At 40.9% G+C, this 27,600-nt stretch overlaps 1 protein-coding gene across 1 annotated transcript in view; it reads right to left on the bottom strand.

The window, feature by feature from the left end:
• Positions 1-27,600, bottom strand: part of LOC143127154 (uncharacterized) — a 62,788-nt gene that overhangs the window by 25,086 nt on the left and 10,102 nt on the right. The window contains exons 3-12 of the mRNA XM_076288465.1: positions 27,150-27,266; positions 23,739-23,855; positions 16,651-16,717; positions 16,326-16,521; positions 7,510-9,298; positions 7,147-7,320; positions 6,343-6,516; positions 5,755-5,928; positions 5,004-5,177; positions 4,313-4,486 (exon numbers count right to left, since the gene is read on the bottom strand). Of these exons, the coding sequence (XP_076144580.1) occupies positions 4,313-4,486; positions 5,004-5,177; positions 5,755-5,928; positions 6,343-6,516; positions 7,147-7,320; positions 7,510-9,298; positions 16,326-16,521; positions 16,651-16,717; positions 23,739-23,855; positions 27,150-27,266 (3,156 nt within the window). The remainder of the gene's footprint in view (positions 1-4,312; positions 4,487-5,003; positions 5,178-5,754; positions 5,929-6,342; positions 6,517-7,146; positions 7,321-7,509; positions 9,299-16,325; positions 16,522-16,650; positions 16,718-23,738; positions 23,856-27,149; positions 27,267-27,600) is intronic.

Genomic DNA, 27,600 nt, shown 5'->3' on the forward strand with positions numbered 1-27,600 from the left:
TTCCAATATGCGCTGACTGCAAAATAGGAAAGACAAAAGCGCGAGTATACAAAGTCAATTGCGCAGGGACGCAAAAAACTCCCTTCATTCAACCCTTGAAGACATCGCGGTCTGGTGCAGTGTTGCGCGGGTTTGGTCACAAGCGGCCCGCGGTCGCCCGATATTTTAATCAACCCGACCGCAACTCGGACCGCGAATATTAATTAGGACAAAATTACCCGACCCGCTTATTTACAAAATGTGTGCTTTTGGTTATAGCCTGCAAGCAGTGTGACAGTAGGCCATTTCTGTAAAACAAACTAATTTATTTGCGAAACTTTATGCGGTAGAACTACACGCAGTAGGCATGCAGGACATAATGTTTGCGCAGGAGAGAGAATGAGAATAAGAGCGCAAGCACACACGCAACCACCAAGGATTAGAACACTAGGATAAGATTTGAAGGCCATGGACATACATCTTTCTTTCGAAAACAGAAATGGTGAGGCAAGGTATAGGCAAGAGAGATACATTGCTGGTCAAAACGTTAGCGTAAGAACTGGTTTATAATGCTGAATGAAGCACAAAGCACATTTACTAAAGCACATCCACTGCTTAAAGTCACAAACACAACGAACTAAGGTAACTTTTATGCATGCGCGAACCTATACATACCGGTAGGTATGGCTGTGTAGTCTGTGCCATAACATTTATTCCTGCAGGCTGCCCGTTTTGGCTGTCATACTTTTAAATGGCTTCGCAAGAAGTAGGCCTACATAGACCATAACTTGTACTACTGTCATCTTCTTTAAGAACTTTTCCCAATATTTCCCATAGCCTATATCGCTTTTCCTGAAGGGGTGTCTTTATTATTTTAACTCGCGTCTTCAGCTTCTTTACTGTTGACTTTACTGTATTGATGCTTTACTGTATTGATGCTAGCTTTCTCGTGATATTTTAAGTAGGCCTATTTGTAGAATATATATATTTAATTAATTTTAACTGACCCGCCCTCAAATTACCCGAATATCATTAAAATATTTTGTTTATGACTCATAACCGCGGGTGACTGCGGTCATCCGCGGGCGACCGCTTAATTTCGGGCAGACCGCGCAACACTGTGCGCTATGTAGATCGTTTCTCGTACCATTTCATTTCTCAGAATTTAGGTCTACTAGGCCTACAATAACGTCATCACCAAATACATCTTTTATTTTTAGTTGATCAACCACAAAGAGTAGCATAGGCCTACTGTGCACAGTGCACTGACGACTGTAGCAGCCCAAGGTAACCAGTTGTTGTAGATGAGAGGCAACCCCTTGTTTCAGATAGCCTGGACAACATGTTACCTGGGTGTTACCTACGTTATTAATTAATGGTAGCCTACAATAGTTAATTGATTCGCGTAACATATAAGTTGGCTCAAAGAGTAGGGAATCAGGATGGAGAGAGTCACGCGTGTGTTGCTTTTGCGGGATCGGATCCAGTTTAATGATAGTTTTCAAAACATATATTTTTTTACATGTCTTTTGTCCGAGTGGCTGTAATGTAGCTGAGCGCTCATGGCGTATGAAAAGCGACTTCAAACCGCCTAAAACAACTTGTTTGTGAATGTCTGACAACTGCTGCAGCGCATGCACGCACAAGGAAACCAGTAGGTGGAGAAACCAGAAGGCACACAACACCGGAACGATTTTAAGGCTATTTCGCATAGGCTACTCAATGGTGCTATTTCACACGCATTATAGCGACCCCCACTCACCGGGGTTTGGTGGAAGGTGTTAATAGACGATTGGCGTAGCCTACAGTGGACTAGGGCTGTCAAAATTGCTCAAAAATGACGTTCGAATATCCCCTCTAAAATAAACACATGTATTTGAATTTATTGGAATATCTAGGCTATATTATTTGCGCATTATGTCAGTGACACGCATCATGTCATCTGTTTTTAACTTTTTGTATGGTTATTTGCTTGACAGGGAGGATCCCAAGCAGCTTTCAGCCATAAGGCATTTCCTAATTCACCCGACACTGATATTCAAAATGTTGAAACTATTTCGGCATAGCATAAGCAGTTTAATTAAATGTAATGTTAGTTGTAAACAAACGGGCTACTTGGTGAGGCTTGGCCTCACAGATAGGCCTATTAACTGACCGCCCGATTCACGTTGGCTGGGGGGCAGGGGGGGCCATCAGACATTTGTTCCCAAGGGTCTATGATATGTTAATTCGGCCCTGCCCCCAACGAACGCAACTTTCCACCTCTGAGACAGCTTAAAAGAAGTGTAGAGGACTCCTAACTCCCTGACCAACTTACTGTAGGCTGTGCAAACCACAGGCCTTTTTTTGGGCAAGCCTGCAGGCAGGCCTTCTGTTGAAGAATTTTATATAAATCCTGCGCTAACAGTAATCCTCCTACCCCCCGCTACCACAGCTGTGGATAGTGTGGCATGCTCACGCTTTATGTCACCTTCTTGCAAACTAGGCCTATAGCCCAACCATTTACGTCTTCAAAAAATAACAACTTGCCAGATATGCCTTCATATCTTTGGGCTTCATTCAGCATTTTGTTCTTCCACTGGAAATGACTCTTCTATATTTGCTGCCTGCTGCATCCTTTCTGTTTGTATTGTTTAGAAAAGGTTTGACGTCTTTAGTTAATGCATTAAAGATTGTTTGCTGGTAACCAGCCACAAATAGCCTACAGATTCTTGCGTGCGGTACATTTTCTATTCTCTCCAAAATGTGCCCGTTCTATAGGCTGGCCAAGTGCGTAATTCTGCGGCATAAAGCAGATGTATTTGTTTATTGTACAGAAAAATAAAAATAACCTGTCAAGCAGTCAATTGACTATGTGAACGGGCACCTGCACATATTTCTGTGGCGCATTGCGTTAAGGCCGGCAGATGACAGCCGCCGTTGCACAGCAGTTACCAGTTCCCTGTCCAAGAGTTTGAATCTGGGTTAAGATTTTGACAACAATATTGACATCGTTGTTTACCTAAGTTTATCTTTTGTGCAGATCATATTATCAAAATCAGAATCAGCCTTCTTGCGTAAACTAACAAGGACTCCCCCCTCCATGAAAATCAAAGGCTACATATTCTCAGCTGACTCGTCAAAAAGTGCGCACCACCTTATTATTATCTGCAGGTGTGTGACTTACTTACGTGCACATGGCTGCAAATTGACTTTTAATTTATGTATTTTCTGCCTTGGGCATTTTAAAATATGGATGTATGGTGGTTAGAAGTGTAAATATCAATTAGAAACCTAAATATATTTATAATTATTAATTTGCAAACAAATAACTGGCGTCAGTGACGTCTTTGACACGAAGACCCCGGGAACTATGCTTCTACTAGCATTCTACCACAGGTCGAGAGGTGTTGTTGTAACTACACAACTTTACGATAGTGGTTGCGAACGTTCGTTGCTACTATGGTTTTGGGAAACACTAACGTAGTGTAACGATGCATTGGACTATGTAAGTTCCAAATATGAATGTAATTCTGCGGCATAAAGCAGATGTAATTGTTTATTGTACAGAAAAATAAAATGACATGTCAAGCAGTCAATTGACTACATTGCAGTCAAGATGTAGGGCAAATTACGTGGGTCATAGTTGTCTAAGCCTCTATATCGTAGCCTGTTAAAAACGTCGCAGAAGCCTACCCAAGGCTACAGATTAATTCTGAACAGTTATTTCTCTACTGGCTCAATTATCACACCACTGTTTTGATTTGCGTAGTTGCGTTAACCCAACACTGACAATAATGTAGACAGCAAATTTCGATTTCCGTTACCACCGTGTAGTCAAGCCTTAAGCCATACCCAAGTAGCCTAAATCGAGGTAAATCGAGCTTTTTCAGAAAGGGCGGCAGGCAGAGCGATGTACAGTGGCAGAGCGACGCACAGTGGCTGAAAGTGGTACTAAAGCTTCACGCAGCTTCACGCCTCGTAATGCGCGAATGAAGTGGTCATTTGAAAGCGATGCCCACTGTACATATGCTGTTTTCAGGGGAAAGGGTGTATTGCTACCCATTTGTATGTGTGTTATTATTTTATTTGCTTGGCCTGGTGCTGCAGCTTTAAATCTCACAGGTTCAGATTTCTCTGCAGGACATCAGCTTATCTGGACCCTTCAAATATCATGTTCATGTCTGGTCATTAGAGACCAACTGAATCTCTACAGAAGGTGTTTCTATCACAACAAAGTCAACAGCAAGCAGTCTGAAACTTCACCAGCTTGATAAAATATGTCCATGTAAAGCCTTTAACAATCTTTCACACACAACTGGACTGTCCACTGTTCTTCCAGAGATATACTTACTGGACATTGCTCAGTGTACACTGTGGATCCTCCTTTAGGTCTAAAAGCAGTCTGACTCCAGATTTCCCTGGATCATTTCCTCTGAGATCAAGCTCTCTGAGGTGTTTGGGATTTAACCTCAGGGCTGAAGCCAGACTAGCACAGCCCTTCTCTGTGATACTGCAGTCAGAGAGCCTAGAAGGAAAGGACTATTTAGTCAATGCACCAGAAAACGCATAATATGGAGTTTTCCAAGTATATCTGAAGGTTTTATAGGAAGCATGTGTTTAGCTTTTCTCCTGCAAAACTGTATTCATTTCCAGTGTATTAGCCACATTGTGTATAAGCCACGGGACAGTGTTTTATTTTATTTGTTTAAAAAACAAAACCATATTAATACCATATTAACTGCCACCGTGTATTAACGTCATAGCTGAAGAAATGTTGCAAAATCAACATATAAACCTCAGCTAATAGTTGGGAAATTACAGGTATAGAAAATGTGTGTGTGTGTTTGTGTGTGTGTGTGTGTGTGTGTGTGTGTATGTGTGTGAGTGTGTGTGTTTATTGTGTTTATAGTGTGTGTAAAGGTGTGAGTGTGAGAGTGACTGACTGACTCAGTGGTGTGTTTGTGTTTGAGTGAGAAAAAGAGATAAAAACACACTGTCAAATCCACTGATAGCAACTCAGTGTTTGTTCTTGTGATACTCACTGTAGTTTCTCCAGTTTACAGTTGGGATCCTCCAGAAGAGAAGAAAGATGCTTCACTCCTGAGTCTCCTGCTTTATTCCCACTCAGCTGCAGCTCTCTCATGTGTGAGGGGTTTGATCTCAGTGCTGATGCAAGAGCTCTAAAGCCTTCCTCTCCAATACTGCAGTTATCCAGGCTGTAGAGAGAAGTAGGAGAAATACTTCATCTTCATTTCCTTTTGGACAATCAAATATTCAATGTGGAGAAACAGTGTGTGTGTGTGTGTGTGTGTGTGTGTGTGTATGTGTGTGTGTGTGTGTGTGTGTGTGTGTTGTGTTGTGTTTGTGTGTAAGAATTGTGTTTGTGTGTAAGAAGGGAGAGAGTATAACCCCATCTGGTCTCAAACACGGGTCTCCAAACTAAACGTGCAACTTGTGTTTGTGTGTGTGCGTGTGTGTGTTTGTGTGTATGTGGGCGTATTTGTCATGTTATAGTGTAAGAAATTGTGTGAGTGAGAGTGACTAACTGACTCAGTGATGTGTTTGTGATTGTGTGTGTGTGTGTGTGTGTGTGTGTGTGTGTGTGTGTGTGTGTGTGTATGTGTGTGTTGTTATAATGTTAATGATTGTGTAAGTGAGTGAGAGAGACTGACTGACTCAGTGGTTTGTGTGTGTTTGAAGGCACAGAACTGATCATCATTTTATAACATCACAGCAACACCCCCTATAGCCCCAGCTGTTTTATGTGAAGTGAATGCAACAACATCCACTAACCGTAATGTGTGCAGTGTGCAGTGGGGATCCTGCAGTAAAGCACACAGCTGAATCACTCCCAAGACTCCTGGTATGCGCTTACTCAGATCCAGCTCAGTCATGAGTAAGGGGTTTGAACCCACAGCTGAAGCCACAGCAGCACAGGCTTCCTCAGCAGCACTACTTTTCAGGAACCTGGACAAACAAGGAGGACAACAAACCTTTTATCTCACCTGACATAAACAACACTGATTTGGACATGAAAAGACTCAAAGACTTTGGCAAGTCAGACAATCGAGTAATAATGAAATGATGACCTGCTACATACAGTATGCTGTTTTCAGGGGAAAGGGTGAATTGCTACATGTTTGTGTGTGTGTTATTATTTCATCTGCTTGGCCTGGTGCTGCAGCTTTAAATCTCACAGGTTCAGTTTTCTCTGCAGGACATCAGCTTATCTGTCCCTTCAAATAGCATGTTCATGTCTGGTCATTAGAGACCAATTGATAAAAGAGAGAAGAGAGCTTGATAAAATATGTCCATGTGAAGCCTTTGATACTCTTTAACACACAACTGGACTGTCCACTGTTCTTCCAGAAATATACTTACTGGACATTGCTCAGTGTACACTGTGGATCCTCCTTTAGGTCTATAAGCAGTCTGACTCCAGATTTCCCTGGATCATTTCCTCTGAGATCAAGCTCTCTGAGGTGTTTGGGATTTAACCTCAGGGCTGAAGCCAGACTAGCATAGCCCTTCTCTGTGATACTGCAGTCAGAGAGCCTAGAAGGAAAGGATTATTTAGTCAATGCACCAGAAAACACACAAAATGCAGTTTTCCAAGTATATCTGGAGGTTTTATATAGGTAGCATGTGTTTAGCTTTTCTCCTGCGATACTGTAGTTTGGTAAACTGTATACAGTAGTTTGCTGTGTATCAGCCGCATTGTGTATAAGCCAAGTATAAGCTAAGGTCAGTGTTTTCTGCATGTATTAACCTCATAGCTGAAGAAATTTAGCAACATCAATGTATAAACCTCAGCTAATAAATCACGTGTAAAGAAAATGTGTGTGTGTTTGTGGGCGTGTGTGTGTGTGTGTGTGTATGTGTGTGTGTGTAAGCATATGTGTGCGTGTGTGTGTGTGTGTGTGTGTGTGTGTGTGTGTTGTGTGTGTGTGTGTGTTGTGTTATAGTGTGAGTGATTGTGTAGGTGAGTGAGAGAGTAACTGACTGACTCAATAGAGTGTTTGTATTTGTGTTTGAGTGAGAAAAAGAGTTAAAAACACACTGTCAAATTCACTGATAGCAACTCAGTATTTGGTCTTGTGATACTCACTGTAGTTTCTCCAGTTTACAGTTGGGATACTCACTACACAAAATAACTGATTATTATGGGATACTGAAATGTCTTACCTGAGTGTCTCCAGTGTACAGTTTGGGTCACCCAGTCCACTACACAATTCTTGGACCCCAACATCTCCAATACTGTTGACACTGAGGTCCAGATGTTTCAGTTTTGAAGACGCTTTGGTGAGGACAGAAGCCAGACCTGCACAGCTCCTCTCAGTGAGCCCACAACTGCTGAGCCTTAAGGGGGAAACATTCCACCAGTTAACAGACTCTCTAGGACTTTGATACCATAAGTACATTAGTGTTGTTGTGCTTCTAAATCATACTTAATATTAACTTAAATGTTATTAACCCCCCCCCCACACACACACACATACACACACACACACACACACTTCGGCCCATAACTACTACTATCCTACTCACAGAGCCTTTTGGGATTCCTCCACTACTGGCTGCAGCCTTAGGAGACATTCATCAGACCTGATGTACTTCTTCAAGTCAAACACATCCAGCTTTTCTTCTGACGTCAGAAGCACAAACACGAGAGCTGACCACTGGGTGGATGAAAGTTTGGCTGCAGAAAGTGTCCCTGCACTCAGGAAGCTCTGGACCTCCACCACTAAGGAGTGATCATTGACTTCATTCAGACAGTGGAAGAGGTTGATAACTCTTTCTGATGATGGCATCTCCCTGATCTTTGTCTTAATGTAGCTGCCTATTTCCTCTTTGCTTTCATGTTGTACTTTCTTTATTAAGCCAGTCAAGAGTCTCTGGTTGGATTCCAGAGAGAGGCCAAGAAGAAAACGGAGGAAAAGATCAAAGCGTCCATCTTCATGTTCCAATGCTTTGTCCACAGCACTCTTCTGTAAGGTGGTCATGGATTTGTCCGTTGTTTGCCATTTCAGAAGCTGAAACACTGTTCTGGGGGGTTGCTGTGGGGACATGAGATCTTTCCCCTCAGTTATTAACATCAGGATCACGTACAAAGCTGCAAGGTACTCCTGGATGCTCAGATGCACAAAGCAGTACAACTTTTCCTGATGAAGGCCTGACTCTTCCTGAAAGATCTGCGTGCAGATGCCACAGTGTACTGCTGCCTCTCTGACATCAATACCACTCTCTCTCAGGTCATCTTCATAAAAGATCAGGTGGCCCTTTTTCAGCTGCTCGTAGGCCAACTTTCCAAGAGCAAGGAGACTAGCCCGGTTCCACTGTGGATCTGTGTCATAAACTCCTCCAAACTTCAGACTCCTCTGCTTGTTTTGAAAAACAAGGAAATATGTGTACATTTCTGTCAAAGTCTTTGGAACTTCCTTACCTCCTTCAGTCTTAAGAAGAAATTCAATAACATTAGCAGCAATCCAGCAAAACACTGGTATGTGGCACATAATGTGGAGGCTTCTTGATGATGCTATGTGAGTGATAACTTTGCCGGCAAGAGTCTGATCACTGATCCTCTTTCTAAAGTACTCCTCTTTCTGAGGGTCGCTGAACCCTTGTACTTCTGTGACCCGGTCAACCCACTCGGGAGGGATTTGATTGACTGCTGCTGGTCGAGAGGTGATCCAAAGGAGAGCAGAGGGAAGCAGATTCCCCTTGATGAGATTTGTCAGCAGAACATCCAATGAAGTGACCTCTGTCACTTTAGTCAATATTTCATTTTTCTGAAAGTCTAGTTGGAGTCGACACTCGTCCAGACCGTCAAAGATGAACAACACTTTGTACTTCCCCTGGCTAGGAAATGTTAACAGCTTAATATCTGAAAAAAACTTGTGAAGAAGATCCTTCAAAGAGAGTTGTTTTTCTTTCATGCTGTTGAGCTCCCGAAAAGGCAGTGGAAATATGAAGTGGATATCCTGGTTTTCTTTCCCCTCAGCCCAGTCTAGGATGTACTTTTGAACCGAGACAGTTTTGCCAATTCCAGCTACTCCCTTTGTGATGACACTTCTGATTGGTTTGTCTTGGCCAGGTAAGGGCTTAAAGATGTCTCTGCATTTGATTGGTGTCTCCTGTCCAGCTGGTCTCTTGGATCTGGACTCAATCTGCCTGACTTCATGCTCCTTATTTACTTTTCCACTTCCTCCCTCTGTGATGTAGACCTCTGTGTAGATCTTTTCCAGCAGAGCAGAGCTCCCTTGCTTGGGTATTCCTTCAAACACACTCTGGTACTTGTTCTTGAGATTTCTTTTCTGCCACACTACAGCAAGTTCCACTACAGAAAAGCATGAAACAAATAAAACAAATGGCTTTTAGTGCCTTATTGATGTTTAATTTCAAATGGAAATAAATATCACCTATTACCCAGCCTTAGCAACACACGCCTACCACAATAACTACCTCGTCAAAAAGATATGATGTGTATGAGCGCTATGAGCCGTGTTGCTCTGTACTGTTTTCTCCCTTTCATTCCAAACCCTGACCAAAGCCAGTCTCCCTTCTCTGCAGAACACATTAAAAAAATAACGATAAAAAACATGCCATGAATTGGACGTTTTTACAATCTTTAAATGCTGTTAATATTCAAATTATGGCAGGTTATACTATTTACTTAGGCTGCGCAAAGCACAGGCCTTTATTTGGGACAGGCTTGTAATCGAGGCAGGCCTTTATTTCTTACCTGTGTTTTATTGTGAGACATGCATTTTGTTTGGAGTGGCATACCGGTAGGCTATCAAAAGAATACGATTTTTGGTTTGGTTTGGGATTTAAAGGGAAACTTGGCAGGATTTCCCCCTCTGCTGGAGAAATTGTGCATTATGCTATTTCAAACTGTGGGAAAAGGTAACGATAAAGCACATGGATTTGTTTACAACCTAGCGCAGGGGTTCCCAAACTTTTCAACCCGCGACCCCCAAAATAACCGTGCCAGAGACTGGCGACCCCCACTATCCCTGGATGTGACTCAAAAAATAAAATAAAATGTGCGCACCGGCCATACGCACTAGGCTTATCCAAACAGCTTAACGACAACACAAAAGAACAGAGCAGCCTGTTATGATTTTACATATAGAACTTTACTATATGATAAAAGCAGAATACCTTAGTCAAAAAATAATATCCATGAGTACACATTATTGCTGTCATGTGCAACTTAACTTTGAAACATTACTTTAATTTCCATATTAAAGCAACACCAAAGCACTTTTCCTGTCGCACGCACGCTTGTTTATCCAGGACTGGCTTTGGAAATAACGATGTCTACAGACAAGGTAGAGTACGTTGCATGATTTTATGAAAGTATAATGTATTGCGACATCAGAAGCAAGTCAAATTTGTAGTTTCTTATGTGTCATTCCATCGAACTACAGATCCGCTACCCGATCTGGCAAACTTGCATAGTGCGGTTATAGCCGATAGAGGGTCGCGAAGAGAATGCAGAAGTGCCGTTCACCCTGTTACGAGTTGATGATTTTGTAAACAATATTTTAATGTACAAAACATTCTTTAGTGTTGCTTTAACAGAAGAATATCTCAGTCAGGGTAATATCCACAAACTGTTGTAAACATATGTACTTGGATAGCTGTGAATATTCCCTCTCGACTGAAATCCAGAACTCAGCAAGCGTCTTGGAATTAAAATCTGTCTTTAAAGTGCGGTCACATGACAGCTTAACCAGTGCGTCCTCCATGCCGGCTGACAGATGACTTGCGGTGGTTACAGTGAATGGTGATCTTATCCAGTCATAATTTTTCAGAATTTAATTTTTTCCAAATTTATTTGATTTATGGAAATCATTTCGCGACCCACCCCTCGCCGTCCTCCCCACTTTGGGAACCCCTGAGCTAGCGAACAGTTAGCATAAGTTTGGCAGAACTATGTGGATGTTACAAGGTAAGAAACACGATTTAAAACGAGTTTCTTGTTTCTCACTTCTCTGTCGGGACGGTAGTCTCAATGTTGCAAGGTTGGTTTTCCGCCTGAGGACGCTAGGGGCAGCGGGGAAAGTCACCATTTTCACTGGAACAGGTCATTTAACCATCCAAATGATTTCTAAACGGGTTTATTACGTTGAAATAGTTGCCAAGTTACCCTTTAATTTACTTTTGGACTGTTTGATTATATTGCTTAATGTTGGGACTGATAGGCACTGATATCTGTTTCTGTTTAAATTAAGTTTCATGTAGTTGAAAGAGTGTTGGGATTTCCACCCGCTGTTTATTTGCGAGACAGGCAGTCGCGTTCATTCATTCATTGAACGTGCGCTGTCCTGTAATGGAAACCTTATTGTATTGCCATGTAGGCCTACAGTAGTTTAAATTGAGTTATTTTTTTAATTATGCATGATTTACTTTTTTATTAAATTCGTAGGCTGGAATGCCTCGCGGCAACAATTGTGTTTAAATGTAGCAGTCTACTGCTTCAGCCTCTGGCAAGCTCAGAAGGGGGCGGCAAGCGACTAGTAGCTTGAGAGCTACGTGTTGAAACCCACTGGGACAACGACTTTTCATTGGCAACAGTATTAAACCAACTAACAATATAAAATATTAATAATATTAATAAATATTAATAGTCATAGGCAATTGGTAGGCAATTATTACCCCGGCTTGTATTTGGGGGCCAGCCTTTATTTGTCCGAATCGACCACGCTCCCGGCTACTATCCGAGGCCGGGCTATAAATAGAATCCCAGCCATAATTTGAAGATTTAAGGGTATATGTGACATGCCTCCGAATCGTGTGATGCGTCCGAACAGCGGCATCTGGTGGTTGAATGTCATCACGCTATCATCGCTCGCCAAACATTCTAATTAATTGTAAATCTTACACAAAAGTATAAAATAATCTAAACTTCATTTACTCTCTGTGTATAGATCAAGACAGACTTGTGGAACAGGCTGCAGGGCAACAGTCTGATTACCTGCATGAAAATAAGCATACAGGGAGAGGATAGCCTGTAAATAAACTAGATGTACCGCAGAGCGGTACAAAATATGACCGCCGCCCAGTCCAGCACATTTTTTCCACAAAAATAAATCACGCTGAAAGGCCTATATGATTCTAACTGTCTCACTATATTGCATTATCCACACTCAATTCTCACTTGTATCTGCTAGACAACAAGTACCAAAACATGATTAGTTCATAGATTTCACATGTAAAATTAATTTTATACAACCCCACCCCCATCTTGCCTGTTCATAATTCTGAGAAATTCTTGAATTGTGTGCATGTATGCGTGTACACGTTTATGTTTATGTGTGTGGGTGTGTGTGTGTGTTTGTGTGCTTGTGTGTTTGCTTGCATATGTGTGTTTGTGCATGTGCATGCATGCATACCTATGTCTACTGTGTGAGTATGTGTCATACGTATGATTACTGTGAATGTATGTGTGTGCGTGTGTATCTGTTTATGCACATGTGTGCACATGGAATGGGTTAACATGACCCCTGGAGGCAAACATACGGAAAAAATGGGTCATCCTAGGCCCTACAGTTGTCAAGATATTCGCAGAAAACTGTCTGCCCTACCCTCCTTTTGGGGGGTCCAGTCCATCGTCCAATGAAAAATGATGGTTCCATGCTATCCATGTGGGATTACATGCCCACCAAGTTTCGTGTACCCCGGTGTTTCAGTGTCCCAGGAATCCTTGTTGGTGTACGGTCAGTAAATGTACAAATAAATTATTTTATTGTAAGGCCCCCCATGAACGAAAGTTCACAAACCTTGGCATGCATTCGGAGGGTGTCATAATGATCTTACACTTTCAATTTCGTGCAGTTTTGACCATGTCAGCCAGAGATATTGTGATGAAAACACCTAATTTGTTGCTTTTTAATTTTTAACTAGGTGGCGCTATACATGAAATAAGTGGTAATGGGATAGCGTGACATGTCCCCTTAAGACCAACATACAAAAAAAAAGGTGGACCTCCTAGGCCCTACGGTTCTCGAGATATTCACAGAAAACTGTCTCCGGCCACCTACAGGCCAGTTGGTGTATAGTAACATAAATTAATTTATTGTGTGGCCCCCCATGAACGGAATTCTACGAAACTTGGCGTGCATTCAGAGGGTGTCATACTGATCCTACACTTCCAATTTCGTGCAGTTTTGACTATGTTAGGTCACAGATACCTGCGATTACAACACCTCATTTTTACTTTTTTGTGTTTAACTAGGTGGCGCTATACATGAAATGAGTGGTTATGGAATGGGTTGACATGGCCCCTTGGAATCAACATACAAAAAAAAAAAGGTCCTCCTAAACCCTACGGTTCTCGAGATATTCACAGAAAACTGTGTCTGCCCTACCCTCCTTTCGGGGGGTCCAGTCCAGCAGGGGGGCTACAGATCAAAACGAAAAACGATGGTTTCATGCTAACCATGTGGGGTTACATGCCCACCAAGTTTTGTGTACCCCGGTCTTTCATTGTCCCGGGAATCCTTGACAGAAATTTGGACATGCGAAAAATAAATAAATAAATAAATAAAAAATCTGACTAAACCTATATGACCGCCGCTTCGCTGCGAGGCGGTCATAATAAGAGGACAGCCTGTAGCGATGCTATGTCAGCTCTGCCATAAGCAGTGACCAGTGTTTGGAATAACGCTGTTTAAAAGAACGGCGTTAGGTAACAACGTTATTTTTTCAGTAACAGGGTAATCTAACTAATTACTTTTCCCTGTCGTTACAACGCCATTAACATTACTGGACGTTAAATGCGGTGCGTTACTATGCATTGATTGAATAAACTGTGTAATCCGAACGCACCCCTGGCTCACAGCTAGTGAGGAGGTGGGTTAATAATGACGTAAGCGATTATGATTGGCTAAGGCTAAGGCAGAGTCATGTTTTATGATAGCCAATCAGAGCCAGTGTTTTTACACACTTGCCAGCACACGCGCCACACACACGCAACAGCTAAAATAGAGATTCGATGAAACAGCAGAGGTCAGGAGCAATCCGATGAAAAGTTGGCATTTTCAAGGTGGAGATATAAGCACTACTTTAAATTCATTGTGGTCAAAGGCAAGAATGTGCATGTAATGTCGACATCCGTTGTAAGCATCTCACACACGCAGCTATGGCCAAAAACACCGATACCCCCACCACAGATGATAGCTCGCCATCCACTAGCAAAGAAGGACTCGGAGCAAAGTCCTCCAATAGTGTTAATTTTGTCACCTATTTTTAATTTAGTCTTAGTCTTGTGACGAAATGTCCTTTTTAGTCTTTGTCATATTTAGCCATTCAAATATCATTTTTGTTAGTCAAGTTTTAGTTGACTAAAAGTGTCGTCATATTAGTCTAGTTTTAGTCAAAAGAAAACTAAAGGTATCTTAGTCTTAGTCAGTTTTAGTCAACACATTTTAGTCTTTTTTTTATAACAAATTATTTCTGATTACCATTTCAGTCAAATAGTGTTTCACACATCTAAATTTTTCAACAATATTGTGTGTCCACAGGGCTACTCGTCTGTTATAATTACTCATTCTGATTTTTTGTCAGTCAGTATGTTTACATGCACAGGTAAGTCGAGCTACAGTTATAGCTCGGCTGGGATTTGACCATAGACAGTAAAAGATTTGACTGGATCACTGTCATATTCGTAGACCAGTGTTTCTCAAAGTGTGGTCCGGGGATCACTGGTGGTCCGCAAACTATTCCAAGTAGTCCGCGAGCAGACGTGGTAAAATATAATATAGATGAGTTGTTTGCAATATTGAACCAACTTGTATGTAAAAACAGTTCTGCAACACTGTCTATGTAAGATATGCCAGTTTAAATCATACAGTATGAATCCACACAATAAGAAAAGTGCAAAGACAATAAGCAAGGTGGTTCAGTAAGCCTATTGTGTAGACTAATTATAGGCTATGGTTGAAGTAGGTCTAATCTTTTTTGTTTTTTAGATAAGGTTAGTTAAGTGGTCCTGAAACTGAAAAAGTTTGAGAAACACTGTCATAGGCCAAAGTTAATGTTTTACTCCGCCTCGCTAGATGGCAATATGCACCCAAACACAACACATTCCCCAAACAGACTCTCCATCTTAGCCATAGCTAACTTGCTAGCGAACTTTCCATATTAGCTTACTTGCTAGCAAACTTTGCATCATCAGTCTAACTAGTTAAATAGTTGACATTACATGATGAACATTTTCGTATGGACATTCTGGGGGATGTTAATTTGTATGAGAAGCTTCAACTTCTGGGTATGTAGCATTGTGGCATAAAGCTTAGGTAGTTAGCTTGCTAACTCTGGCAGAAATCTCCAGTGTTCATGTTCCATGTAGTTTCGTGTTGCAGCCACAGGGTTGCAGCAACAGCACATAGACTAGCCTACAGGAAAGCTGTTGCGTATGAACTCATTCAGAATATTTTAAAAACGTAACAGCTAGATATTCTGTCTTCTCATTTTGTAGACGAAAATGAAGAGAGATTTTATCTTAGTTTTTATTTCATGCAAAACATTTTAGTCTCGTCTTTTTTCGTCAACAATAATGCATCTTAAGATAGTCTTAGTCAGTGTTTCAGGACATTACTGCCGTCTCGTCATCGTCTCGTCTTAGTCATGAAAAAAAAAGGTCGTTGACGAACATATTTCCTCTTGTCTCGTCTGACGAAATTAACACTATCCTCCAAGCAGCAAAAGCTAGATCTTTCTGCCTCACAACAAAAACCTATGACACAGGCTGAAGTCAACCGTAGGTCTGTCGATGTGCAATATCTTGAATTTCCCCTTGGGGATCAATAAAGTATCTATCTATCTATCTATCTATCTATCTATCTATCTATCAGATATCGAAAGTTATGTAGCCTACAAACACCTGTCTGTTCTACTCATTTCAACTGGCTGCTCAAAACTGCTCAAAAAATAATATAGCAACTTTTTTGCACTTTCTTTTGCACTTCAGTGTTGTATAGTTGTATAGTATTTGTTAAAATTGCACACATTAATTCACTGTTCTTGTTTCAGTTGTTATGTTGTTTAGCACTTTTTAACACACATATTTGTAAATATATGTACAGTGTTGTATAGTTTGTATGGTGTTTGTTAACATTGCACATTGCAACTGTTATTTGATAAATAATTGTTATAAATAATTTTAGAAATAATTGTTAAATGTAGTAATGCAGTCTGTAGTCTATCGTACAACCCCCCCCCCCCCCCCATCTACTTAACAATACACAAAATGCAAGACCCTGACACAAGCTATTTTTTGTTTCTCTAATACTGTATAGTTTTCTGACATTACTGATCAAAACCAAAGCAAATGCAAATAAAGGAACATTTCATACTTTCTTGCAGTTTGTCAGCAATATTATTCTGATTCATGTTCCTCAGGAAGTGCAGTGCCATCTTGAGAGCCCCTTCTCTGGCATCACTCTCATCCTGCTCTTTACCCTCAACGTTTTCTTGGTAATCTGGACTCAGAATCTTCTTGAATCTCTTCAGCTCGTTCTTCACAAAGGTGATAATCTTCTCCTCAAGCACCTGGTATACAAATATGCTGGTTATACTTTGCATTACAATACCCAGGTTTTGAATGCCATATTTTGTTGTTCTGTACTGTAACATGTAAAAGGTGTATATCAGTGCAGCAGGTTGTGGCTGCATCCAAACCTGGAATATGCGCTTGAGGTCTCCCTGGTCACTGACAGCATCTGATTTGCATTCTTCCATTTGGCCACTGAGGATTTAAGGAAAAACAAACCACAAATCGAATTCCATTAGTTGTGCATGCATGTCTGTGTGGGTTCTTTTGCTATTGGAGTCTATAACAGGCCCAACTCTATGGTAAACATTCTGAAATGCTGGTTAATAAGGCTTGGATGCATCAAAACCAAACTTGGTATGGGCTTGGTATGGGCTCAAATATTTTGCATAATTTGACCACAAGGTTGCACTTGTAACTGTCCATGTAAAGAAATACTCTTGCATCTAGAAATATGGTGAGAGATACCAAGGCAGGACCAACGTCGAGTCAACGTCGAAAGGTATAAAATAGCTTTACAGGCCACCGACTTTATCCCATAGAGCCTAAGGAGCTACAGAGCTGTGTGTGTGTGTGTGTGTGTGTGTGTGTGTGTGTGTGTGTGTGTGTGTGTGTGTGTGTGTGAGAGAGAGAGAGAGAGAGAGAGAGAGAGTGTGAGAGAGAGAGAGAGTGTGTTTGTTTGTTTTGAAAGAGAATAAGTGCAAGAATATCCCCAAGACACTCACATTTATGCCATTTCCACCAGCTGCACTACAGATGAGCTTCCCACTAAGCAAAGCCAAACCATGAGCTAAACAAATAATTATTCCCCATATGGGAATGTTCTGGGATGTTCTTCATAGTGTAAACACAAATAATTATTCCCCATATGGGAATGGGAATGTTCTGGGATGTTCTTCATAGTGTAAACACAAATAATTATTCCCCATATGGGAATGTTCTGGGATGTTCTTCATAGTGTAAACACAAATAATTATTCCCCATATGGGAATGGGAATGTTCTGGGATGTTCTTCATAGTGTAAACACAAATAATTATTCCCCATATGGGGATGGGAATGTTCTGGGATGTTCTTCATAGTGTAAACACAAATAATTATTCCCCATATGGGGATGGGAATGTTCTGGGATGTTCTTCATAGTGTAAACACAAATAATTATTCCCCATATGGGGATGGGAATGTTCTGGGATGTTCTTCATAGTGTAAACACAAATAATTATTCCCCATATGGGGATGGGAATGTTCTGGGATGTTCTTCATAGTGCAAACACAAATAATTATTCCCCACTAGTGCAGTGCCCGTTCAAACATGCTATTCCTGTAGCCCAATTACATGCCTGCAGGTAGGCCTGCTTTCAAAAAAGAATAGGGAAAAACATAATTCCAGGTAAGCATTCAATAATGAATAGGCCTACAGATAATATAATAATATAATAAATGTGAAGTGAGCAGAATTTAAGCATGGCTACATGTGACACTTTTTACAAATCAAAATGACATAATCCTAACAGCTGTTTTGAGTCAAGGCTATATGCTTAGCCTATTGAATAACTTGATGATAGAGAAAACAAACCATTTTGTGGAATGATGCATCATATGAAATTTGCAACGGTGTGACTCAAAAACAGTCTCTGGTGGCCTATAAGTGACATCACACTCTGTCTGCCACTCGTTGCTTGTCGCTGGTTATGCTCTGGATGTGTGGCATTCTGAGACGTTTTTTAATTCGGGACCATTATCGCTCGTTTCAATTTAGGACCTTGCAGTTGGAAATGTCGTTTGCTTATTCAAAGTTTAAAGACAGTCCAAAGTAGCCTGGGCTATTCGAAGTGTCCGTTTATTGCACATCATTTTTTTACGTCATTTTGAAGAGCCACTATACCTGTGTGTCTTGGCGTGTTGTTGCAAAATTGGCGGAGTTCACTTTATTGTTGAGGTCAGTCATGTTAAGTTTATAACCGTGTAACCTACACTGATCCAGCTCTGCCAAAGCCCTGCTTCTATCCTCACTGGTAGCTTACAGTACAGTGGTGTGTGGGAGGGGGAGTGGCTAGCGGCGAAAGCCAATGTGCTTTTTTTCCGATATATTAAAACGATATCTTTTGCATTTCTTATTCAAACAACGTCAGCGAGATATGCGTGCCACAGACACACAGACAGACAGACACACAGATGCTTCTTGCTTTATAGATAGATAGATATGGGGATGGGGATGTTCTGGGATGTTCTTCATAGTGCAAACACAAATAATTATTCCCCATATGGGGATGTTCTGGGATGTTCATTGTGTAAACACACACAAACATCTAAATCAGATGTCAGGAACTGACTGGCTGAATATGGCTCCTGGAGAAATCTGAGAGATCTTTATCACGGTCAATAAGTGGCTAACATAGCTGATACTACAATGTCTGTGTCAATCCCATGCAGGACAGCTATTACTTTTCTAATCATAACACCAAATGTGGCACTAGTTAACCTGTTACCTCAAAACTCAATTTCCATTGGACAATGTGAACATTGGCCGTCGTTATGTTGACTTGCAAACTCTTGAAACTCTTGCAAACTCTTGAAATTCGATCTCCTTCCCCGTGTCTGTATTATTAAAATGCAGAAACGATGAGCATGAGTGGAAAAAAAAACCTTCATCCAGGCATGAAGAGATGAGTTTGCCTTAATGCACAGCTGGGCTAACCTGGCCCTAGCCAGATGAATGTTGTTCCGCTTAGCTCCGCCTAGCTTCACTCACATCCATCTGGGACCTCTTCCATTGAGAGTGATTTCTCCAACCAACTTAATGGTTTAGCCAATCAGGACGCAGGGCGGGAGTTTCATAGATGTGACATAGCGTAGAAGCGACTGTGAGACTGTTATCAGCGTCACGGGTTGGCTTCGATGAGAGTGGTTGAAGTAGCACGTCAATAGATGACGGACAAGTGGCTTATTCAATCATATGCAAGCATTTTTTGCATAAGCCTTCTGAAGCAACACTTCAATGGATCGGTTCCAGATGGATGAGTGGAGCTAGCGGAGCGAAATTCATCTGGCTAGGGCCAGGTTACAGCTGGGCTGGTCTAGCAGCTTAATGTACAGTACAGCTGGGCTGGTCTAGGAGCTTAATGTACAGTACAGCTGGGCTGGTGTAGGAGCTTAATGTACAGCTGGGCTGGTCTAGGAGCTTAATGTACAGCTGGGCTGGTCTAGGAGCTTAATGTACAGCTGGGCTGGTCTAGCAGCTTAATGTACAGTACAGCTGGGCTGGTCTAGGAGCTTAATGTACAGCTGGGCTGGTCTAGGAGCTTAATGTACAGCTGGGCTGGTCTAGCAGCTTAATGTACAGTACAGCTGGGCTGGTCTAGGAGCTTAATGTACAGCTGGGCTGGTCTAGGAGCTTAATGCACAGCTGGGCTGGTCTAGGAGCTTAATGTACAGTACAGCTGGTCTAGGAGCTTAATGTACAGCTGGGCTGGTCTAGGAGCTTAATGCACAGCTGGGCTGGTCTAGGAGCTTAATGTACAGCTGGGCTGGTCTAGGAGCTTAATGTACAGCTGGGCTGGTCTAGGAGCTTAATGTACAGTACAGCTGGGCTGGTCTAGGAGCTTAATGTACAGCTGGGCTGGTCTAGGAGCTTAATGTACAGTACAGCTGGGCTGGTCTAGGAGCTTAATGCACAGCTGGGCTGGTCTAGGAGCTTAATGTACAGTACAGCTGGGCTGGTCTAGGAGCTTAATGTACAGCACAGCTGGGCTGGTCTAGGAGCTTACAGTTTTTTTCAACTGCTTACACACTAAATCTTTGCTTGTCACACAATTTTCTAAACATGTCCTCCAAACATCATAACCCGACACCAAATCTGCAAAACCATACACTAATTCTCACTGTTTGACTCAGTTTTCAATTGACTAAAACACATTTTGCAAAACACCACACACAATTTTCTACCTAACACACAAAAATCTAACAGGAAGTAACTTGATTTCGTTCTTCAAACACAACCCATCAAAATGCCACACTAAATCACCAGTGCTTCACTCTTTCTCTTCACATGTGTAAACACTCTTTACTTTACTGAACACTATCCAATCATTGCCTTAGTAAAGGTCTATGAATAGATATACTCTCTATACAGGTATGGACCCTTTCAATCTGCTCCTAGAGGATTTCCGGTTGAAATATTCAGAACCAATGCAGATACTTTGAAAATTACAGTAATCGGACTTTAGCTTACAGTAATGTTCTACAAAAAGTTGACTTTATGTAAAATTTGTCTTTTTACTCTATTTTTGTTTGTCCCCATGTTACAGTACCATTAGCTCAATACATTTTTCTGTGCCTCCAGAAATGCCTTAGGATTGCTTACAGTAGAATTGTTTGTTTCTGCAGTTGAAAGGGTCTATAGGCCTATGAATACATACTGTACACGACCCCCCCCCCCCCCCCACACACACACACACTTGTCTTTCGAAAAAAACAAAATCAGTGTTTTCAAAACTCCATGTACATCTGGTGGTCACTGTATTCTTCTTTGCTTTTTTTCTTGTTTGCTGTAAAATACTGTATTCGCAATAGCAAATTATTTGGGAAAAATCACTATTTTTGGTTTCAATACTGCTTGCATTTTTACTGTGTATTTCAACTTCTCTTTGTTGATACCGTAACTTTCACTCTTGTATGTAAATACATATAGAAAGCCTAAGACAGAAGAGCTTTAGGTTTTGAGCAACAGTGTGTACATGATGTATCCAAAATGTCATATTATGACAAAAGTGTTTGTAATGTGAGGCGAATGTTTGCTTTAAAGATGTGTTTTTGACATTTTGAATGTTGTGTGTCATTTTGCTGGAGATTTGAGGCATTTTGCATTTTGTGTGAGCAATTGTGGGTTTTGTGTGTGGGGTTTTGAAAAATAGACACAGAGTTTTGAAAACGTGTGTAAACAATTGTAAAAAAACTGTATTCAGAACCAATGCAGATACTTTGAAAATTACAGTAATCGGACTTTAGCTTACAGTAATGTTCTACAAAAAGTTGACTTTATGTAAAATTTGTCTTTTTACTCTATTTTTGTTTGTCCCCATGTTACAGTACCATTAGCTCAATAAATTTTTCTGTGCCTCCAGAAATGCCTTAGGATTGCTTACTGTAGAATTGTTTGTTTCTGCAGTTGAAAGGGTCTATAGGCCTATGAATGCATACTGTACACGACCCCCCCCCCCACACACACACACACACACTTGTCTTTCGAAAAAAACAAAATCAGTGTTTTCAAAACTCCATGTACATCTGGTGGTCACTGTATTCTTCTTTGCTTTTTTTCTTGTTTGCTGTAAAATACTGTATTCGCAATAGCAAATTATTTGGGAAAAATCACTATTTTTGGTTTCAGTATTGCTTGCATTTTTACTGTGTATTTCAACTTCTCTTTGTTGATACCGTAACTTTCACTCTTGTATGTAAATACATATAGAAAGCCTAAGACAGAAGAGCTTTAGGTTTTGAGCAACAGTGTGTACATGATGTATCCAAAATGTCATATTATGACAAAAGTGTTTGTAATGTGAGGCGAATGTTTGCTTTAAAGATGTGTTTTTGACATTTTGAATGTTGTGTGTCATTTTGCTGGAGATTTGAGGCATTTTGCATTTTGTGTGAGCAATTGTGGGTTTTGTGTGTGGGGTTTTGAAAAATAGACACAGAGTTTTGAAAACGTGTGTAAACAATTGTAAAAAACTGTATTCAGAACCAATGCAGATACTTTGAAAATTACAGTAATCGGACTTTAGCTTACAGTAATGTTCTACAAAAAGTTGACTTTATGTAAAATTTGTCTTTTTACTCTATTTTTGTTTGTCCCCATGTTACAGTACCATTAGCTCAATACATTTTTCTGTGCCTCCAGAAATACCTTAGGATTGCTTACTGTAGAATTGTTTGTTTCTGCAGTTGAAAGGGTCTATAGGCCTATGAATACATACTGTACACGACCCCCCCCCCACACACACACACTTGTCTTTCGATAAAAACAAAATCAGTGTTTTCAAAACTCCATGTACATCTAGTGGTCACTGTATTCTTCTTTGCTTTTTTTCTTGTTTGCTGTAAAATATGTATTCACAACAGCAAATTATTTGGGAAAAATCACTATTTTTGGTTTCAGTATTGCTTGCATTTTTACTGTGTATTTCAACTTCTCTTTGTTGATACCGTAACTTTCACTCTTGTATGTAAATACATATAGAAAGCCTAAGACAGAAGAGCTTTAGGTTTTGAGCAACAGTGTGTACATGATGTATCCAAAATGTCATATTATGACAAAAGTGTTTGTAATGTGAGGCGAATGTTTGCTTTAAAGATGTGTTTTTGACATTTTGAATGTTGTGTGTCATTTTGCTGGAGATTTGAGGCATCTTGCATTTTGTGTGAGCAATTGTGGGTTTTGTGTGTGGAGTTTTGAAAAATAGACACAGAGTTTTGAAAATGTGTGTAAACAATTGTAAAAAACTGTAATGTACAGCTGGGCTGGTCTAGGAGCTTAATGTACAGTACAGCTGGGCTGGTCTAGGAGCTTAATGTACAGCTGGGCTGGTCTAGGAGCTTAATGCACAGCTGGGCTGGTCTAGGAGCTTAATGTACAGTACAGCTGGTCTAGGAGCTTAATGTACAGCTGTGCTGGTCTAGGAGCTTAATGTACAGCTGTGCTGGTCTAGGAGCTTAATGTACAGTACAGCTGGGCTGGTCTAGGAGCTTAATGTACAGCACAGCTGGGCTGGTCTAGGAGCTTAATGCACAGCTGGGCTGGTCTACGAGCTGTGCTGGTCTAGGAGCTTAATGTACAGCTGGGCTGGTCTAGGAGCTTAATGTACAGCACAGCTGGGCTGGTCTAGGAGCTTAATGCACAGCTGTGCTGGTCTACGAGCTGTGCTGGTCTAGGAGCTTAATGTACAGCTGTGCTGGTCTAGGAGCTTAATGTACAGCTGGGCTGGTCTAGGAGCTTAATGTACAGCTGGGCTGGTCTAGGAGCTCACCCGCCCCACCCACAGGTGGACCCACAGGTCATCACTAGGCCTCTATACACCACTATGCATCATCACCTGCACATCACTATTACCTGCAGTCCACAGCTGCTCTGTGCAGCGCATGATCAGAGACATACAGGTACACACACACACACACAAACACAGACACACACACACACACACTGTTTTATGGACTTGCCTTGATCCATCTGTGCCCTCATCACGTTTAAAGTCTATAGGTTGATCCTTTGACTGGTCACTCTTCATGGACACACAAGTGGGTGCAGGTGATGGAGGCCTCTCATGATGGAATGAGCTGTGGTGTAAAAATACAATATGTGACAAAAACCCATATAGAGCTGGGATCCTCTTTATAGCACAAATGCGCGCACACACACACAGACAGACACACACACATGCACACACACACACACAGACACACACACACAGACACACACACACACACACAGACACACACACACACAGACACACACACACACACACACAGACAAACACACACACACAGACACACACACACACACGCACACACACACACACGCACACACACACACACACACACACACACACACACACAGACACACAGACACACACACAGACACACACACACACACACACACACAGACACACCAGAGCTAGTGAGCAGAGCGGAGTGTGAGTGAGCGAGGAGAGGAGCGGATGGAATGTTGTTAGAGTGCTGAGCGCTTATTAATTTAGAGACCAGAGCGGCCGCTCTGTTCCGCTTCAATTTCACTCAGATACCGCTCACACCACGACTCTGAGGCATGCCCAAATCCACCCAGAATTCACGTAAAAAAGTTGAAATACACAGTAAAAATGCAAGCAATATTGAAACCAAAAATAGTAATTTTTCCCGAATAATTTGCTGTTGTGAATACAGTAATTTACAGCCAGCAAGAAAAAAACAAAGCAAAATGACCACCAGATGTAGATGGAGTTTTGAAAAAGCTGATTTTGCCTAAGACGGAAATGACTGACTACTATCAAATTACTTTGCTTTTTCCAAAGAAAAGTGTGTATGTGTGTGTGTGGAGGGGGTTGTGTATGCATTCATAGGTCTAAAAATTGGGGATTGTGTTCTTGGGGAGAAACAAAACTAGAGTAAAAAAAACAAGTTTTACATAAAGTCGACTTTTTGTAGAACATTACTATAAGCTAAAGTCCGATTACAAGAATTTTCCTTTCAAATCTGAATTGGTTCTGAACATTTCAAACGGAAATCCTCTAGGACATATAGAGTATCTATTCATAGGCCTATACCAAGGCAACGATTGGATGGTGTTCAGTAAAGTAATGAGTGTTTACACATGTGAAGAGAGAGAGTGAAGCACTGGTGATTTAGTGTGGCATTTTGATGGGCTGTGTGTGAAAAACGAAATCAAGTTACTTCCTGTTAGATTTTTGTGTGTTAAGTAGAAAATTGTGTGTGGTGTTATGCAAAATGTGTTTTAGTAAATTGAAAACTGAGTCAAACATTGAGAATTAGTGTATGGTTTTGCAGATTTGGTGTGGGGTTATGATGTTTGGAAGACATGTTTAGGGGCAGCCGTGGCCCACTGGTTAGCACTCTGGACTTGTAACCGGAGGGTTGCCAGTTCGAGCCCCGACCAGTGGGCCGCGGCTGAAGTGCCCTTGAGCAAGGCACCTAACCCCTCACTGCTCCCCGAGCGCCGCCATTGTAGCAGGCAGCTCACTGCGCCGGGATTAGTGTGTGCTTCACCTCACTGTGTGTTCACTGTGTGCTGTTTGTGTTTCACTAATTCACCGATTGGGATAAATGCAGAGACCAAATTTCCCTCACGGGTTCAAAAAAGTATATATACTTATACTTATGTTTAGAACATTGTGTGACAAGCAAAGATTTAGTGTGTAAGCAGTTAAAAAAACTGTAAAACCAAGACCGTTAAATTTCAAAGATATTGGCCATAGTAAGTTTGTTGATGGGGATGGAGTCGCTAAATACTTTAGAAAGTAAACTGAAAGTCATAGGGCCTACAAGCGTACTATTCCTACAAAACAACTAGATACTAACAATGTAGAGCAAGAACAATCATGTGGTGACACTGGTGACACAAAACTACCTCAGCCATTTATTGGCCTAACTTTTGCACTATTATATTGACTGTCTACTGTATGCACAATTGCACAATTTCTACCAAATTTTGCTGCTCTTATTTCTTCATTGTATGTGCCTTCTTATTTTTACTTTTTATATTGTTTACTTGAATGTTATGTTTGTCTGTGGACCTAATTGGTAAAATATGTCTTGTCTCCACCGAGGGATAGTGGGAAACGCAATTTCGATCTCTTTGTATGTCTTGACATGTGAAGAAATTGACAATAAAGCAGACTTTGACTTTGACTTTGACTTTGTTCCAGTGAGTAAAGATTCATTTTGGAATTTAAGAGGACACATTTCACGGAAACATGAGTGTGCTACGGAGAGCAAAGAAAAACGTGAGCAATTTGAATATTCTTCATATCAAGTAGAAGGCTTGTAAAGTGAAGTAAAACTTGGATCAAGTAAGGCTTGTAAAGTGAAGTAAAACTTGGATCAAGTAAGGCTTGTAAAGTGAAGTAAAACTTGGATCAAGTAAGGCTTGTAAAGTGAAGTAAAACTTGGATCAAGTAAGGCTTGTAAAGTGAAGTAAAACTTGGATGCTAAACCTTTATTATTTAGGCAATTAATCCCACTGATCCCTTTAGTTTTAGGCTTATGTGTGTATTGACGTTGCCAAGCTTGTTCATTGTTGCACTGTCGCTGTTGCACTATCTTTTACAACTAGATGTACCGCATAGCAGTACAAAATATGACTGCTGCTCAGTCCTGCTCATCCTCTCCTGCTTGACAATTTGTCTCCATCTCCTACTCCACCTACTCTTGCAACTTTTGCGTATGCTTGTATATGTGTGCATCTGTGTGTATGTGTGTGTGTGTGTGTATATGTATATGTGTGTGTGTGTATATGTGTGTGTGTGTGTTTCTGTGTGCTTGCGCACGCACATGTGTGTGTGTGTGTGTCTAATTGTGTGCATGTGTGTGTGTGTGCATTTGGTGTGTGTATGTCAATTTGTCTCCATCTCCTTTAAAGCCTGACCAATATGGTATTTTGAAGGCTGATAACCTACCAATTTCGATATTTGAGTTATTGGAAAACTGATAACCGATATATATATAATATATATATATATAATACATTTTTTAACATGTAAAAATGTTCTGCCATAACAAGGTTGTAATCAAGGTGGGGCATTATGTATTTGAATAGGCCGAACTATCTAGTTTCCTAATGAGTGCTATTCCTGTAGAAAACCCATAAACCCTGTAAGTAGGCATGCTTTAAAAATAGGATGATATGGAAAAGCATCATTCCAGCTAAACATTCAATAATGAACATTGAATATTTATTAATTAAAAATAATAATAATAATTATTATTATTATTATTAATTATATTCATTATAATACATTAGCCTTTAATAGATGTGCAGTGAGCAGACTTTAGGCATGGCTGCATGTGACATTTTTTACAGATCAAAATGATCATTCTATGAGTGTTTTATGACCTTACCTTGATCCATCTGTGCCATCGTCATGTTTGAAGTTTATTATACGATCCTCTGACCGGTCACTCTTCATGGACACACAAGTGGGTGCAGGTGATGGAGGCCTCTCATGATAGAATGAGCTGTGGTGTAAAAATAACCCAATTTCATAAACCGTGGCCTGTTTAATCTTTTAATCTTTTTAATCGTGGCCTGTTCCTTTAATCCAGTGGTCCCCAAACTACGGCCCGCCACCTCATTTTGGGTGGCCCCCCAAAACATCTCCGCGGTATATAGCATCTGGCCCGCATGGGAGCATGGGAGCCCCCTGCATTAGTGCTCAAAGTATTCTAGAAGTGTATCAATTAATTTTTAATAACTAAGTCAAGTCATATTTCTGGGACTTTGTGGGATAATTATTTCTATTTTTTATTCACTCGTTCAAATGTTCATACAAATTCACAAGTTCTCATCAGG

The sequence above is a fragment of the Alosa pseudoharengus genome, unplaced genomic scaffold (genome assembly GCF_046254945.1).
Source record: "Alosa pseudoharengus isolate Yale_2024_CS ecotype anadromous, Long Island Sound unplaced genomic scaffold, YU_APseudo_1.1 YU_APseudo_1.1_scf_17, whole genome shotgun sequence".
NCBI lineage: Eukaryota > Metazoa > Chordata > Actinopteri > Clupeiformes > Clupeidae > Alosa > Alosa pseudoharengus.